Source organism: Rattus norvegicus, chromosome 10 (genome assembly GCF_021556685.1).
Source record: "Rattus norvegicus strain SHRSP/BbbUtx chromosome 10, alternate assembly SHRSP_T2T, whole genome shotgun sequence".
NCBI classification, from domain to species: Eukaryota; Metazoa; Chordata; class Mammalia; order Rodentia; family Muridae; genus Rattus; species Rattus norvegicus.
The window spans coordinates 81,258,063-81,276,206 of record NC_141543.1 but is presented as its reverse complement, the minus strand read 5'-3'; the positions used below and the strand labels follow the sequence as shown (position 1 = coordinate 81,276,206).

The 18,144-nt window shown below is 40.0% G+C and overlaps 1 protein-coding gene across 12 annotated transcripts in view; it reads left to right on the top strand.

The window, feature by feature from the left end:
- Window positions 1-18,144, top strand: part of Stxbp4 (syntaxin binding protein 4) — a 159,257-nt gene that overhangs the window by 93,290 nt on the left and 47,823 nt on the right. For all 12 annotated transcript variants that reach the window (XR_015630624.1, XR_015630626.1, XR_015630623.1 and 9 more), the window contains 3 exon segments: window positions 4,725-4,841; window positions 6,320-6,369; window positions 8,379-8,512. Coding sequence is in view for 7 of the 12 variants with exons in the window: in XM_087572136.1 (XP_087428262.1) it covers window positions 4,725-4,841; window positions 6,320-6,369; window positions 8,379-8,512 (301 nt within the window). In the remaining 5 variants the exon portion in view is untranslated.

The window sequence follows — 18,144 nt, the reverse complement described above, 5'->3', positions numbered from 1 at the left end:
AAACGAGATCCCCAGGCTTACCCAGCAAGCCCCATTACCCACCGAGCCACCTCTGCAGCCCCAGGCGCCATGCTGTTGTGTAAAGTTTGGGGTCTTGCATTCACTCTTCTCCAGTGAGACATATTTTGGTCCAAAGCTGCCTGGTAATTTTGTCAATTCAGATTCTCCCTCTTTGTAGCCTCCTGAGGATCATCTCATTAAGTCCTTTCAATAAGAACCCACACTACCTCTCTATAATCAATCTTTTTCAGTTTTTTGAAAGGGATACAAAACATAAGCATCTCAATATTTTCCAAGTTTAATACCAGTAGAAAAGAAGTAGTTTTTTAAACAGGGTGTAGGCTTGCTTAGGGAACTATTGACCTAGATACCACAAAACAAAGTTTCCAATATTTAATTTCATTTATTCAATGTGTGGAAGGTTTCATGTTGACTAGCATGTAAATGTACGTCCATGTGTGTGCACTTTGCATGTGGAGGCCAGAGGTCAACCTCAGGTGTCATTCCTAGAGAGCTATCCATCTCCGAGGAGACAGTGATGGGAGTGTTACAGAGACTCCCTGCAACCTGCAGCAGCAGAGACCCTCCCCTCCTCACTTCTCCAGGGATGCTTTGCCAAGAGTGTGCACTCCTGGCTTTTCATGTGAGTGTTGGGGATGGAATGTGGCTCATTAAGTGCACACCAAGCTCTTTACCAACTGAGCTAACTCCAGAACACCTAAATATGTATTCGTTAGACATAGATTTCTTTTCTATAATAATGATTTTATTTATTATTATAATTTTCCTTTAAATTATCAACATATTCTAATTTGTATTTTGGCTTTTGAGAAAAATCCATCTGAAACACAAGAAGTAAGAGAGTGGGGCTGGAGCGAGAACTCAGTGATTGGAGTACTTGTTGCTCTCTCAGAAGAATGAAGCTCTGTCCCACCGCCCAGGTTTAGTAGCTCACAACCTGTGAGGACTTGATGCGGTTTTCTGAGCTCCGTGGACGACTATACCACATATGCACCACACAAAGGCATGCTTACATGCTTACATGAATCAAAATACTTTTAAAAAAATAAAATAAAGCATTACTGGTCTGGGTGAAGAGCCCAATGTCCCTCTCCACATTGCACCCACTGCCCTTGCTCTCAGAGGTTACTGCTTGGTTGGATTTAGTGTTTACCACTTTCTTGATAGTTTTACTATTTGTACATCTACTCCTGTCTGTTTAGTTTTGCCTATTTACCGAGTTAATGTGTAGCTAGCTGATATCTTTTCTGTCCTTATTCTTCATTGCATGAATTAACACCATGCCATTATCCATTTTGTATTCGATGGGCGGTCTTATTTCTGCATTATTCTACTGTGAGTCATGTTCCTGAGCACATTCTGATACTTATGTATCATGTGTAACCGCCACCTACGAGAAGTAGCGTTGCCAGTTTGAATGGTAATTGTATGTTCAACTTTACAAGTAAACGCCAAATTATGACTGAAAGTATTTTTAACTAATTTGTACTCCCATGAAGAATGGATGAGAATTGGCATTTACCTCCTGCTGATCCTTGGTTTTCCTTTCCTTTGAATTTTTCTCCATCTTGTTGGTATAATGATTGCTAAGCCAATACAGTGTAATCGGTATCTCCCTAGTTACCGATGACTGACATGGTGTTGTGCTGGGAACCCTGGGCACTGGCTAATGAGAACTCGTCTCTTCTCAATGCCACGTTCACTGATTTATGTTTAAAGTTCAAAATCAACTATGATGAGGTTATTTATGTACCCAAATGCTGTAAACCTGCAGTTTGCCCTTCCCTGCCTGAGATAACCAGTTGAGCATACATTTATGCATTCAGTCGTCATTTATTCTTCTCAGTAAAATGTGGTTTTGTATCGTTTAGTTGTTTTCCCATTGACTTAATTTGTGTGTTTGCATAGAGACATGGAATGACTCTTCTGTTTGCTAATCACTTACTAACTTATATCATAGAACTATCTCTCAAAGCCGCGGCCTAGCTTATCTTCTCTGTAATGAAATGAGCTCCTTTTTTGTCTTCTTGTCTTAGTTACTTTTTTATCACTGTGATAAAAGAGAGTTGATAGAGGAAAGAGTACATGTGACACAGTTTCAGAGTTTTAGCGTCCATGACTGTCATAGCAGGGAGCATTGTAACCCGGAGCCAGTTGGCCCCTTCTCTACTATCCAGCTTCCTCAATGCTGCAGCCTGTCTGATCCCATGCATGTTGGCCTTGACATTCACAATGAACACATATGTTGTCTTCTGTCTTCAGCACTCAAGGAAACTTGATGATGGCACAGTGGTGGACACCATTTTTCCTGTAGTTCTCTTGTGAGGGCCTCCACAGCTGCAGCTTTGGCAGGAGTTTCCTTCACTTTCTGCACTGTTTTCACAAAAATCCTGTTAACAAAGCACCACGTGGGTGCTGAGAATCAGAACTGAGCACTCTGCGAGAGCAGCCAGTGCTCTTAATTGCTAAGGCTTCTCTTAAGCCCCCGTGTCTTTAATTTTTAATGATTATGCTATCATGTTTGACATTCTATATTAGGTAATTATGAAGTTAATCAATGACTTCCCCGTCTACATATTTAAAGCATCTTTTAACATAAACCTAATCCTCTTTCTGCCTTAATCTCTGTTGCTGGCAGCATGTTAGTTGTGTCTTGACTTTGCCGCTTCTGTGGGTTGTTTAATGTGCTCCAGATTGTTCTGGGTGGACCCTATGTTTATTCCCTTTGTTCATAATCCCAGATGACCTTGCACCCTGCTTCTTGAAACAGTTGCTTCAAATTTACTTGGTGAAGATCAATTGATAATGAGCTCTCCATTTTATTTCTGTAAAAACATTTTGATTCAAGTTTTGAAATACTTTTAGATACATTTAGAGAATTGTTACTGTGTAACTTTGTCATTGTTTTTATTTCCTTCTGTCATGTCAGCTATTGGTCATTTGTAATGTCTTTCCTTCTGTATGATTTCAAGATCTCTTTGCCTCTGATAGTCAGTATTTTAACCTCCCGGAATCATCGTTGATCTGATCTATTGTAATTTACGCTGTTTGAGATTTTGAGATTCATCAAACTTCCTAATCTGAGGATCATTGTCTTGCCATATCTGGAAAACCCTAAACTGTCACCCTCTGATTGTCATTGTGTGCTCCCCCACTTTTCCTCCCTCCCCCTCTCTCTCTAAGGTCTGACTATATATGCCAGCCTAGGTCCAGTCCTCCTTCCTCTGCCTCTCCAGTGTGAGATTAAAGTTGTATACAATGCCCACTTTTTTAAAAACATTACTTACTTATTCATTTTAAGTGCATGAGCATTTTGCCTGCATAAATGTGTGCCATGTATGGTGTCTGCTAAGGCCAGTAAGAGGGAATTGGATCCCTTAGACCTGGAGGTACAGCTAGTGGGAGCTGCCTTGTATATTCTGGGTCCTGGACTCGGGTCCTCCATAAGAACGGCAGTGATCTGAAGCACCAAGGCCTCCTCCAGCCCCGTTGCTGCTTCCCTTTGATTGTTTATGGTAATTCAAGTGACTCGCCTGTGTTCTGTCACTTCTCCTTCATTTCTAGTCCAAAGTTTACCTTTCTCTTCAGTTTTCAAACCGTTACTACTCCTGTTTTCCAGTTTCTTTTTAGATGCATGAAATGGGTTATTACATGTTGTATTCTAACTTAATAATGACTGTATTATTAGAATTTGGCTTTTTATGTCATTGGATCTATTTTGAGTTTCTTTCCAGTTACATTTTCAATTCTTTTTTAAAAACATAATTACTTTTATGTTTCTTACCTGATTAATATATACACTCTTAGATTCAATTATTAATTACCTGATTGTCCATTTACAAAACATACTTCTTCATGTTTCATGATTTTTTCTTATTGTAAGTTTGTGCTCTTTTGGCACACAACTATGGACAGTTTATGAAATCCCAATTTAGAAAATAGTTTTCAGAGCTATTTTATTTCTCTTCTCAACTTAGAACCAATTTAAGTAATATTTTCAGGTTTTGCATTTTCATGTCATCTAAATGATATAAATTCAGTCTCCAAATGTCTCTTTCTCTGGCGGTTATTGTTTAAGATTCCTGGGTCGGAACTTAGAGTTAGCAATTATTCAGGACAGATTTTTTACTCAGCAGAGCCAAAAGTCGAATACCTTTTTCTATGAAAATTGTTTCACGCATTTCCCCAACGCAATTCTGGATGCCATGTGTGTCTGATGAAACCCACAGTATGGACCTCCAGAATCAGGGTGTGCCTCAGACCAAAGGATGCCTAGGCATTCCCTTACCACTGTGCCTTCCTGGGCACTGCTGCTGTTCTTCATAGAACCCACCAGAGTTTATTGTCTATGTATGTGTATACAGTCACTACCTTTAGCTAAGCTACCCATGAGAGGCTTTCTGTTAGCCTGTGTTAAAACAAGTTTAAAAAAAGAAAAACTACTAAGCTGAAGTAAATCACTGTAAAAAAATCCATAAAAATAATATACAGAGTATGTCATTGATAAAAGTATCTGTGTAAATTAACTTCTAAATTTAATTAGTCATATTGCACATCTCCTCATAATCAGAGACCTATTTGTAAAAAGAAAGATAATAAATGAGATGGTGGTACCAGACATCAGTTCAAGAAAACTAAAGTCCACAAAAGGTTTTGAAAATTGAAGAAATGGGGACAGTGCTGCTTTTCGTGTCTTTATCCAGGAAAGTGTCCAAGACTTGAGAAAGAGAGTCACAGTTCTTGACTGCCAATTGCGAAAATCAGAAATGGCTCGGAAAACATTTAAGTCATCCACTGAAAGGCTCCTTCGTTTTGTAGAGGTGAGTTTTCTCTTACAGCTGACCCTCTGTCTCCTTGGATTCCACAACAGTAAGTTCAGCCAACCATGACTGAAAAGATCCTGAGCAGGAAGTTCCTCAAACCACACCCAGGAAGGTGCTGAGCCTGTGCAGGTGAAGCCTTGTGTCTGTCTCCTTGGCCTGCTAGAGCCACTGTCGCTCCCCGGACTTTTGCTGTCTTTATCAGGGAAGTGTCCAGGACTTGAGAGTCACAGTTCTTGACTGCCAACTGACTACCATTTCATTTGTTATCTCTGTTTATGAATGGGTTCTGAATTTCAAGAATCCATATGATGGAGAGAGAGAGAGAGAGAGAGAGAGAGAGAGAGAGAGAGAGAGAGAGAGAGAGAAAGAATCATTTGAGCACCTGTGGATTTTGATAGACCTATGGATCCTAAAACTAATCCTGTACAAACTGAGGAATAACTGTGTTATGTTATTTCTTTTTTTTTTTTTTTTTTTTTTTTGGTTCTTTTTTTTCGGAGCTAGGGACCAAACCCAGGGCCTTGCGCTTCCTAGGCAAGTGCTCTACCACTGAGCTAAATCCCCAACCCCTATGTTATGTTATTTCTAAGAACTGTTGCCAGTCCTGAAGGCACAGCTAGAAGATAACAAATTCAAGGCCTCCTTGGATGACTGGGTGAGACCAAGGCCATCCTAAGCAATTTAATGAGACCCTGTCTCAAAAGAAAGAGCTGAAAGGAGGTTGGAAATGTACTTCTGTGGTAGAATGCTATCCTAGCATTTAGGAGGTCCTAAGTTTAAGCCCTAGTACTAACAAGAGAAGAAGGGAAGAAGAAGGAATATGTACTATTGTCACAGAGAAATGTCATAGTGTTGGGTGACTTCATAAACATCCCTTACAAAACAGCAATTCTTGCACTCAGAGTTAGATTCACTTGGGTAAGTAAATAGAATGGCTAACATTGTTTTATATAATATAAAACAATATTATATATTAAATATATGCTAACCTAGCATTTATATAAACAATGTACTGTTTTTAACGAATACTTTCCTAAAAGTCCTGCTACCCTGTGAATATAATTTGCTAACTATTTACACTGTGAAGCCTAGAGAGATGGCTTACTGTGCCCCCTAGGAGTGCCTTGCTTCTGCTGTGAACCGCCTGACTCAGTTCTCAGCATCCATGGCAGGTGACTCACAAAGAAACCCAACACCTTCTAGGCTCCGCAGGCATCCGCGAGTGTATGCATGCACACCACCCCCCCCCACACACACACACACAAATAAAGAATACAAATATTCTAAATAAATAAATATAATTATTTCTGAGTATAGTTGCATGTCAATATAATTGTCTCCCCACCATAATAGGAACATGTGCAGACTTGATGACAGAGGAAATTGTAAATATTACTTAATCAAGCAAAGATTTTTTTGTTTTGTTTTAAGCTATCAAACTTACAAATTTCCTCCACCGTCTTGTCTGTCACTAGGCTATTCAAGAAGTACTTTTGGACAGTTGTGCTCCTTTATCAAATTTAAGGTAAGAACACTTTACTTTCTGCAGAGTATGGATACAGTAAGTTCTTCATGTAATAATTGCGACTAACATTCAGGGGGTTAGAATGCTGCATGATTCCCATTGGATGCGCTTTAAAAAAAAAAAAAAAAACCCAGTGCAAGAACATACTACTTGAGTTTTCTCTCTCTGAAGGAATCTGCTAGAGGCATTTAGATAGCCATTGTAGCTTCGTGCCCTAAACTTGAGAATTCACTCACCCTGCCTCTCTGGGATAAGCTGTGGTGTCTGTCGGCTGCCCTGCTGAAGATCAGCCCCATCCCAGAGATGCATTGCATCAAGTAGATTTTGCAGATGGTCACACAAGAAGGATGTACATAGACTACACCTCGATTTGTTATTATTCACACTATGCTGCTGACTTCGGGATTCCTCCTTGGAGGAATTGTACAAACATACAAATAAGGTTCATTAGTCTCAAACCATGGCTTTCCGGCTATTTTTATGTATGGTGAGGGGCATATACCAAAGAAAGGTGCCTACTGGTCTATGGTAAAAGTGATGATTTCCTTATAACCACCATAGTCCCTCTTGTGCCCAACTCTACCAGCACCAATTGCAGAGACAGACACTACACTCCCGTGAAAACAGCAGCTCAGTAGAGGAAATCAGCCTCACATAGTGGCTTCTACTTGACACTGGAGAACCTGTTGAGTTCAATATCAACCGGGGAGGCTACAGTGAGTCTTTCTCTTAAAACAAGAATAGCAGCAAAAGCTATTTTTTAAAATTTGGAATAATATATCCACTGGCTGACTTCTACATCCATTTTAATGTTTCATTTCTTATTATGAAAATATCTGACATTTTTGTTAACTATAGTACTTGTAATTTATTTCTGTGGATTCTATGAATACTGTTTTAGCAAGGAGTCTGGAATGTTCAGTGCAATCTTTCCCTTTCATATGTTATACGTACCCCCCTACATCTCATTTTCACTTTTACTATATCAAAACCAATTTTTAAAACACTTTTTAGGGGGAAACCCACTTGAAATAGCTACAGTAAGCAACTTCTGCTGTGTCTTCAAAGCTAAACCCTGTTATGGTCTCGCTCACTCTTTGGTGTGAGTAGGACCATGGCCATTCAACACAGAGTAGAGGCCCTGCGTTTGTATTGGAGAATTCTTAAGCTGACCCTGGTCAGGTAATGCCATCATGTTCAAGATGCTGGTTGTAGATCATGATTTATTTTCAATAAAGTCATCTGTCTTCAAGTAAAAGATTTACTATGATTTTCCCAGGAAAAGGTTGCATTTTAAATTATATCGTAATGCATTGATTTCATATGGCAGTAGAATTAGACTCTGGGACACAAAAATAATGAAAAATGATGAATACGAGAAAGAGATTGACAAGGAAAATGGAAGCTTGCCAGCTCCACGGGTTGGAGGGAAGCAAGAAGGCTGACCAGGGAAGCGTAACCAAAATGCATTATCTACATGTATGAAATTATCAGTGAAGAAAGTATATTAATAAAAAGCAAAATGAAATATCTTATAAGAAGATTTGCATAAAGCCTTTCAGGGTTTTTTTTGTAGTTAGGAACAACAAAAGGGAGAACTAAAAAGGTAATTTCTTAAGTGAATGTACATGCACCATATTTTATTTAATATTACTGTAAGCAATAGAAAAGATCTGTTTAATAAACTCATGTTTACATGTTTAATTTTAAATTTTACAAAATGAAATAAAAAGACCAGCAAACAATTTAGGATGTAGGCTATCCTTCATTTACTTCCTTCTGAAATATAAAGTCAAAGTATTTGTTCAAATGCCTATTTCCTATAAAATAAACAAGGAAAACCAGAAATACTATTTATTCTATGTGACTGTGTTCTTGTATAGCTCTATGGATCCAGTGTTCCTAGGAATAGAAATATTCTTGTGCAGACATAAAGGACAGACTGAGGTTTAGCCGAGACAGGCGTCACTGCTATGCATATGCTCAAGGCCATCTCATTGCCCATGCAGTGAAAGAAGAGCTGTGCTTGCCTCTCAGACCTCGCTTCCGCTGCTGGGAAGGAACGGACGTAACTTCCCAGCACCCCTGCTTCTGGAATCCAAGGAACTTCTTAGGTCTGTCCGTGCCGTACTTGATATGGACTGTAAGTGATCATCGTTATCTTCTCCTCCTCCTCCTCCTCCTCCTCCTCTTCTTCCTTCTCCTCCTTCTTATAATTTGTTAAACAAAGCAGAGGAAAAACCTTAGTTCTGATAGTTTAATTGCATGGAATATATTTGTCTATAGTAATATTGATACTACTTATTAAAAACACAAACATGAGGGTTCTGGAGAAAGTATTGCTTTATTTAAAGTGCTCAAGATCTCAATATATTCAAACTGAAGAGAGCGAATTAATGCATGTCATTACTTCTATTCTCTTCCAAAGTATCTTTGACATTGGAAAATAAATAGCAAAAAAAGTAAAAATAAAAAATAATCGCACTAGAAGTATGAAGGATAATCACACTGGAAGTATGACGGTAAACCAGTGCTGAGGAAGGTTTTAAAAGCATACCACAGGGGCCGTAACATCAAATGAGGTTAAATGGGGCCTGGTGGCACAGGGCTCTAACCCCAAAATACTGAGGCAGACCAGAGCAGACCAATTCAACAGAAGATTCCCAGACAACAATGACATCGAAAGGACTGACGAGACTTAGCCAGCCATGGTGCCTTATATCTAAAGGCAGGAGGAGTGCTTTTAAGGCTAGACTGGGCTACATAACAATTGCTAACACAGACTAGGATAAGTATTGAGGACCTTTGTCACAAAACCAAATCAAAGACAAACCAAACAGAACAAACCATGAGGGGATTTTAAGAAAAGATTATAAACAGGAACAACTAAGAGCAGACTGTGGCAGTAAGCTGGGTAACTCATGGAAGGGCTGTGGAGAAACCAGATCAGTTCCCTGCTCTTCAGAGCTGCTGACTTAGGCCAAGACAACAGCATTGCCTGTGAATTGTATGATCAGAACTAGGGACCTCACAAGTCAACACAGGAGAAGCAGGCCAGTTTCTAAGTAAGTCCCAGCACCAGCCCAGAGTCCCCAGAGAGCACCCAGATGACTAGACATTTCTACATTTCCCTCATTCAGTCCCTCAGGCATGTCTGCTCTTCATGAGAATTTCAACTTTTAGTAACTATTTTCAATATACCATTTGTTTCCCTGCAATAAATATTATATATGATTTTCCTAACCCTAACATTATTTATAAAAGTCAATAATAACATGTCCAAAGTATGAAAAGAGGAGAAATAAGAAAACTGTGGTTCATGAGAACACAATATTAATAGGTAAAGTCTTTAGCCCAAGCGCACTGGGCATTGTTACCTACACATAGAATTCCTACAAAAGTGAGAGTCATGAGTATGCAGGCCTTAGGAAGCAAAATGTGCATATTCTGTCCATCTGCGCAGACTCCAGTTCTGGGGCTCAGGCCCCATGCTGGATGACAGGTACCATGATCACATTTTAAAAGATCGGGTGGCAGAAGTTAGTTTTGTGGTTACCTTTGTAGAATCTAACTTCCCACATTAGAAGATATCAGATATAAGTAAGTTAGTCATGATGGCTGCATGACATCCCCCATGTCAGTTAACATGTGGCATTTAGCAGAACAGCGTGCTGTCCTTGTGTCTTCCCGTAGCATCACTACCTACTGTAGGGTTCCTTGAGCACTCCGCTGTCCATCCCACTCCTGATCTTCTTCTCTAAGCAGGGATGCACGAGTGACTGAAGGGATGGGTAGATGATCCAAGGTTGGAAGGGCAGATAAGTAGATGGATATGTAGGTAGGCATGCAAATGCTGAGGAGAGAGAGAGAGAGAGAGAGAGAGAGAGAGAGAGAGAGAGAATATTCTCCTAATTGTCAGAATATTAAGTTGTGGATATAAATCTGGCTGGTAAGTAGCATTGCTGCTTGGTGAACTAACATTCACAGGCCCTTTGATAACTTATGACTAGAGGAAGGATTAAAGAACTGAAGGGGCTTGTAACACCATAAGAACAACAATGCCAACCAACCAGAGCTCTCAGGGACTAAACCACTACCCAAAGACTATACATGGATTGACCCAGGGCTCAAACTGTATATGTATGTAGCAGAGGATGGCCTTGTTGGGGCACCAGTGGAAGGGAAAGCCCTTGGTCCTGCCAAGGTTGGACTCCCAGTTCAGGGGAATGTCGGGGGGGGGCATAAAGGGGGTAGATGGGGGGAGACACCCTATGGGGGAGGGGGAGGGGATAGAGGACTTATGGACAAGAAACCAGGAAAGGAAATAACATTTGAAATGTAAATAAAGAAATATATCCAATAAAACAAACAAACAAACAAAAAGATACATTAGTGAAGATTGGAAGCCATGCTTCTAAATTATTGTCTGTTCACTGTATATAACAGGTATATGTTTAAATTTTTATGTAACCTAATACATTTTTAAAAATAAAGTTATATATCCAGAAAACTTAATAATTGATTATATAGAGGATATCTCTGTGCGTTTTAGGAGGGGCTGAACTCAATCGCTTCTTATAGATATTTATGGACTAGTGTTCTGTGTGTAAACATTTTTATGCTTGTGTGGAAACAGTAGAGGGAAACACCTGCCTATACATAACCCAGTGGATATTGTTGTCATTAGTTTTAATTACTTCACTCACATTAACCATTAGCTCTGTCAAACATGATTATTCAAAGAAAATATTTAAAGTTCAGCAGAATCTCTTTGGAAGAGAACAGAAAACTGATGTGTGCACTTTTTATCCTCTACAAGATCATGTGTGCCCTGTCGTGTAAACCAGCAGTTTCTTTGCTGTCTTCTTTGAAGTGTAGCTGTTGATGCTGGCATTTTTGTCAGTTCCTTTCAGCTTTATAGGGCATACCTCTTTAATGATTCACAGAAACCTAGGTCCTTTGCCTTTTGCTGTAAGCAGTGGCTTTTTTTAATGTATATAACAGGAAAGAGGAAATTACTAGAGTGAAGTAGCCCAGTGAGCCAAGCCCAACCTCGTTTCCTTTGCCTTAGCTCTCATTTCAAGTTATAACTTCAGATGTTCACTTGGGCAATGGTCTCCACTTTCATTCAATATAAATACATCCTAGGATGTTACACTAAAATTCTTCTTCAGAAACCTGTAGGATGTTTTCTTGGTTCTTACGTCTTTAAAACAAACTCAGAAGACTGTCTGGAAGACAGTCCTGAATGTTCTGGGTTATCAATTCCTCCGAACTGTGATGAAATCCCCCTTCCAGAGTGTTGAATGACATGCACTTTTGCATCCATTTTCAGAAGACTTCTGAAACCATGCTAGGCTCCCATGTGTAGCATCATTGTAAGCATGGCCATCAAATCCTCATCAGAGTGCCTGTGCAGACAAATGTCAGGGTGTTTGTGAATCCGTGAAGATTTGTGCTCTGTAGTCTCTGAGCTTCCAGAGGTGCTCCAGTGAGTACAGTAGCTGTTCATCCACGGTTCTGTGGGGCAAATGACTTAACTGCTGCTTCGTGTAAAGATGGGAGGGTTCAAGGGAATGCTTGTTAACTGCTCCGTGGAGCTGGGGGTGCTCCCTGCTGCTGAGTTGTACTGGTGTGGCGTGGTGAGGACGTCCAGTAAGTAATTTAAATTCCCTTCCGTCTGCTAAGTCTTCTGTTGTCTAGGGCTTCATTCAGCTTGGATCCACTTGGATAGGGGTAGATGAGCGCTCTTCTCAATATCAAACACACAGCAGTATTGCTTTTCTGTTAGAGTGGTCACCAGGGAGAGCTACAGCAGTGTCTGTGTCCTCACCTTTCAGCTGTTATTGGTGACCACGGAAATCTCTGCTCTGTTCTGTTGTGTTTAGTAAGACAGTAAAGAGGGAATACAGACATCTCAGTCAGGATCGGAACTCCGGAAATGCTTCTCCCAATCTCCATCAGTATCTGCGTGGCCAATAGCATTGTGGCCCCTTAGTGTAATCTTCATGTGAGGTCACGACTGCTTCAGAGCAGTGGTCTTCGTTTGATTGACGTGCACATCGGCAAATTATTATGAAATAAAGGCAAAATGCTCAGTTCTGATTTAAAATAGTTTTTAAAATGCCTTGCCAGTTACCCCATAGGAGACCTTTGATACAATAAGAACTCGCTGAGTTTCCCGTGTGTTTCTGTAAGGGCTGAAGAGATGGCTTGGCTGCTGAAGGTTGGCTCAGAACCAAAGAATGGTTTAATTTCCCACCTTCAAGCTTTCATAGAAATGAAAAGTAGGATATAAAAACAGGGAGAAGATTACAGAGGAATCCTCATCCCTTTTCAGGGTGGGGCAGATAGGACGTCAATCAAGGGAAAGCAGGAAGGGCCGACCTGCTACTTCCTCTGTTGAACAGCAGTAGTAATTATGGGCAAACTGGGCCCCAGCAGGAATGCACTCCTGTGCCCCGGATTGAAAGCTAATGAGTAAAGTACAGCACAGCCAAGGAGCGAGAAGGTGTTTTCACTCTTCTGTGATAGCCATTGGCTTCGGTGAAATCTGCAGACTTCCCCCAGATTCTTTGTCAAGTGGAAGGCAAGTGGATGCTGACCTCTTGAGAAGCACAGGCAATGCTTTATATCGGTACATACAGGGGAGCACACCGACATTAACGTCAGAGGTAGCACCAAGTACATGTGACTTTACACAGTCACACCTAGTCCTAGCTCATTGCCAACTGCACGTATGTGCTCTTGTGCCCATCCCCAACCTGCTCCTATGAGTAGGTGACAACAAGTCCCTATATCCATTCATCAGTCCAAACCAATAGAACTATGTAGCATAGCTACATATATACCTCATTCAAGCTCTTATAAACAGATACATACTAATATATGATTATTGAGAAAGCTTACTGCATTAAAGCAAGAAAACATACATGTCAAGACTGAAGTGAGCTTAGAATTAAGATCATAGTTATGCTTAAACCTTTCCATTCTGCCTGAATGCTTGAGTTGTGACTTACTATTGGGAGTGCACTGTAAAAGACTGGGGGAGAAGGGTGTCCACACACCAGCTGAGTCATAGCTGGAGTCTTAATCTTCGGCGTTTCACAAAACTGAGATGCAGTGAAAGCTAAATTTTCTACACCCACAAGGGCCTAAATAGCACTGGGCAAAGGAAGCAGGGGACATGAATCATTCCATAAAGAATATACTTTCCTTTCTCTTAAATTATTCATATATTAGTCATTTAAAAAATGAGGAGCCATCTGGGCCTGCCACTAATTAAAGTTGAAAGTAAACAATCAACTACAGGTGGGGATGTAATTTGGCCCCATATTCTTGAGAATACACACACATACACGTACACGCACATGCGCATATACACAAGATCTTTTGAAAAATTTTAATGATAAAAATGTTTTTAATCACATATTTTAACTCACTAATCTCAACTATTGGTATTTTTAAAAAGCAAGTAATAAAAAATATGTATGTAAATATTTTGATTACAGCATTTCTTATAAAAATATAAAAGTCCAATGTTATAAATTGGTTGACTAATTAAATTTTATCCAGCTAGATGAGAATAAGGAGAACCTTTCCCTTTTGCAACACTGACCCTCCAATTATATACACTGGGCTCTGTGAGCAGCTTGCGTCAGTTCTCTCGTTTCTGTCATTAATTAGCTATCGTTTATCTCTTCTGATTTAATTTACCTTTATTGCAAGTAGATGAGTGTCTTATTTGCATGTCTGTTTGTGCACCACGTGTGTGTCTGATACCCACTAAGGTCAGAAGAGGCCATCGGAGCCCCTAGAACAGGAGTCATGGTGTTTGTAAGCTGCCCTGATGGTGCTGAGAAGTGAGCCCAGCTAGAGTAGTACAACTGTTAACCACTTAGTAATTAAACTCTTAAAAGTAGCGTGCCGGGTTAACGTCTCTCTTCTTTTTATGTTCTGAGAAGTAACTCTAACACCTTACTAACTATCAAGATCCCCAAGGGCTTCCACATCCTTTCCAAGATCAAAACCAATTCTAACTCAATAACTTGTTTTTTAAAAATGTGTAACACATAGCAAAGAAGCTAAATGAAAGCTGTATGAGCCAGTTAGAAATGTCTCATGACATAGGGGAAAGACAGGGTCTAACATCTTAAATGCTCTCATGACCTTTCCTAGATTCCTCCTTTCTCTCAAATCCCAAGTTCACACTTCACATCTCCTCATCCCAGTCTTCAGTACCTGCTGCTTACATCTTTTTTTTTTCATTTCTCCTGATAGCACACTTGTATTATTAGTCTGATTTGTCAAGGAAATACCATGTCCTTTAGTGGATGTCAACCATACTGTTTTGTATTGGTCCTAAAGAGTCACATGGGCTATGTCTCCTGCTTCTCTTGGAACTGGCCAGAGGGAGTGCTTTCTCACTCACAGCCTGTTGGAACTGTGTCAGCCAAGAGAAAGGCTAAGCTGTCATTGTGGGGGTCAGTTCTTCTCTGATGACTTCATTTTCTAGAGTCGGATATTTAAGGCTGTAGATATTCACAGACTCTAACCATCCAAGAAATGGAAAACATACATTTCCTTGTATCGTTGGAAATTGAATTGAATGGTCTATATGGTTCTAATAGAAAATGCACTGAATTTTATTTTGAATGATTTAAATATTATTAGCTTCAAGGAAAAACCATTTCATTCGGAGTTAAATTTTTATTTCCAGAATAAAAAGAAAAAAAGAAAAGAGAAACGCATACCCCTTTAAAAAGGCAGTCATTTAGATCCATTTCATTCTTGCACAAACTGCTGAACGTCCACAGTGGGACAGTCACTAAAATAACAATATCAAACCCAAAGTGCCTAAAGTATCATTCATAGGCTGAACCTTACTCTTCAGCATCCAGTGTAAATGTAGCTGGTAAAGTTGTAAACAAATGATCGAAGAAGCAAATACCCTAATTCCAGAAGGAGGTAAATGTTACACACAGCAGAAAACCAGTTGATATGCTGGGGAAAGCAACTAAATGGAGATGCTACTTAAGACTGGTGGACACAGAAAGTCCCTTGGAAGAGTTGGGACTGGAGTCCACACTCAGCTGGAAGAAAGCCAATGGGAAGGGTTTCTCCAGCCGTTACAGAAGCTCTGTGGCAGAAATAACCCTGAAATGTGTGAGGGATAGTAAAAACGAAAGTTGTGTACCCACCAGATACAAGCAGGCAGATGAGTACCATGAGATAAGGCTAGAGATGTAGGGCAACCGCTTTATAGGACACGGAAAGGAATGTCTTGTATTTTAAGAGTCACAGGAAGCCATTGATGGTTTCAAGCAGCGATCAAATAATATGACCTACATTTCAAAAGCTTTTTGGACAATTCTTACACTGCAGTGTAAGAGTAACAAGAATGAAGGAAACAGGAAAGCTAGTGGGTGGGGATGGCAGTCACTTGGGCTGGACTTGGAGTAGCAAAGAATACTTCATCTTAGAGATATTTGTGCTGCTCCCTGGCATTTTAGATGCTGGAAAACCTGAAGTTCACTATCGGTGCTTCAGCCTGGTATCTATGTGTGTTACGTTAATGAATGTCCTGAAGTCTGACAGCAATGAACACTTGTCTCTTATCATCCTGGATCTTAAGACAGCTACATGCCTCCCTATTGACCCATCTGCATATCAATCAATTGACAAATATGTGCTGTTTTTATTAAACAAATTTCTGAGAAATTGGATGCTGAAAATATTCAATACTATCAAATATATAGAAGCATCTGCCATTTTCTGTTGCACCTAGGAAGTAAATATATACAGCCTTTGAGTCATAAAATCAAGAAACTATTTAATATATGCAAGCCATTTTCTACTGTGAGTCAGTCCCAAAGCTTCCACGTATGATGGGTTTTCCTAGAAGATCATTTCCAGGAATGTATTTCAGATCTACACTTTAATCATGTATACTATCAGTAGCCTCAAGTTATTAAGGCATGGCTAGACAAGAGAGATTTCATTTCTCTCAACGCAGGGATAAGGTTGTCAAGGGGATTGCAGGATGTACAAAGTCTAGGATTTAATCAAATAAGAAGCCTGTAGACCCTGGCATGAATGGGGCTAGGAGAGTTTCACACACACTGATTTCAAACAGGAAGGGAGAACAAATACAGAGACTGCTCCAAGATCACAGAAGGCATTGGATGTTCTGTAGTGATAGCAAGAAACAGGGAAGAAGCACTCTTCCATAATGTTTTTTGAAAAACTAATTTTAATCACAGAATGCCTCAAGGACCAGACAGAAATGTTTTTTTCCCAAGATCTGTAAAAGTCTCCATTCAAACTGAAGGCATTCTGTTGAGATAATAGAATAGGTGCTCTCCAGAATTTATATGAGGACAAAGAATTAACAGTTTATCTAAATGGGTGGCAGCTGTGTTAAAATGTTTTCATAACATCTTTCATAATTGCTTAATATAATGAAACAATTCAGTTTAGATCCAAAAGTTCAGGCCTTGCCTTCAGAACAATATTAATATCACATTTTAAATATCATCTTTAAAACCAGTGTCATTGATATAGAAGGTCTGCTAAGTTTTATAACTTACAGGCTTACATGTTAACGGCTACTTTAGCTTCTCTAGCTACCCCGTGAGGTAGGTACTGTGTCCTGTAGAAGGCGTGAGTTAAGAGCTCTTGCTGAGCAAGTTTAAGGAACCGAGTTCAAATCCCTGGTGCGCCCACACACACACACACACACACACACACACACACACACACACACACATACACAAAGGCATGTCTGTGTGGATTCTTGTAATACTGGTGCTAGAGTTTGGGAAGAGAATAACGGAGGATGTCTGGGAGTTCCTAGCTCATAGCCTAACTCAAGGCTGAGTAAGAAACCCATGTCTCAAGGGAGCAAGGCAGATAATGATGGAGCGAGATACCGTATTTCTGTATTTTTTCCTCTGGGCTCTGCAAAAGGCACATATGCTTTCACTAGTGGGTGTAAAACACATACACACACACACACACACACACACACACACACAGTAAAAACATGAAAAGATTAAGACTCAGACAATTTACTTCAGTCACAAGCTTAGAAAGGACAGTGTTTTAAGTCTCTAGGTTCAGTCCTTTTAGTGTGACTAGGGCATAGTTAAGACATTCTGTTGTTCTCGTTTTTAGAACTGTATTGTAGCATATAGTCTTACAGTCATTGCAGCTAAGAACTGGGAAGTCCGATTTATCTCAGTAGTCTAGCTTTATGACTCTGAAGAAGGGATATCCTCTTCATAGGGTCATCTCAAGGATTAAGGAGTTTGGGGTGAAAGTGTTCTTCAAAATGCAAAGCACTCTATAAGGCTGCGTTAGAGGGAGGTTTTTAATTAAAATCATTGAACAAAATACAGTTTGTCTAATTTTTATGACTTAGATACGCCTAGCCGGGATGCAGGAATAGGTGACTGCTCCTGAAGGTTGGGTGGTGTTAGATCAGACACAGTCTCTAACGGTGATAACAGTGGCCTTCTCAGAAAGAACCGGGAGACTGTGTTTTGTTTCCCTTTGAAACTTCTGAACTTTTCCTCAAGAGAAATCATTTATTACCTCTGCGCTGTAAAGTACCTCTTTAATGTAAAAAGGACTTTAAAACAGCATAGAAACCCCACAGCAAGACAGACGCAGTGCCTTGGAGCCATGGATGCAGTATTCACAGAGCAGTGTGCATGGCGACCCCCTTTCACAGTGGTTGCCTGCGCCTCCTGGAACACACAGATGTTTACAATA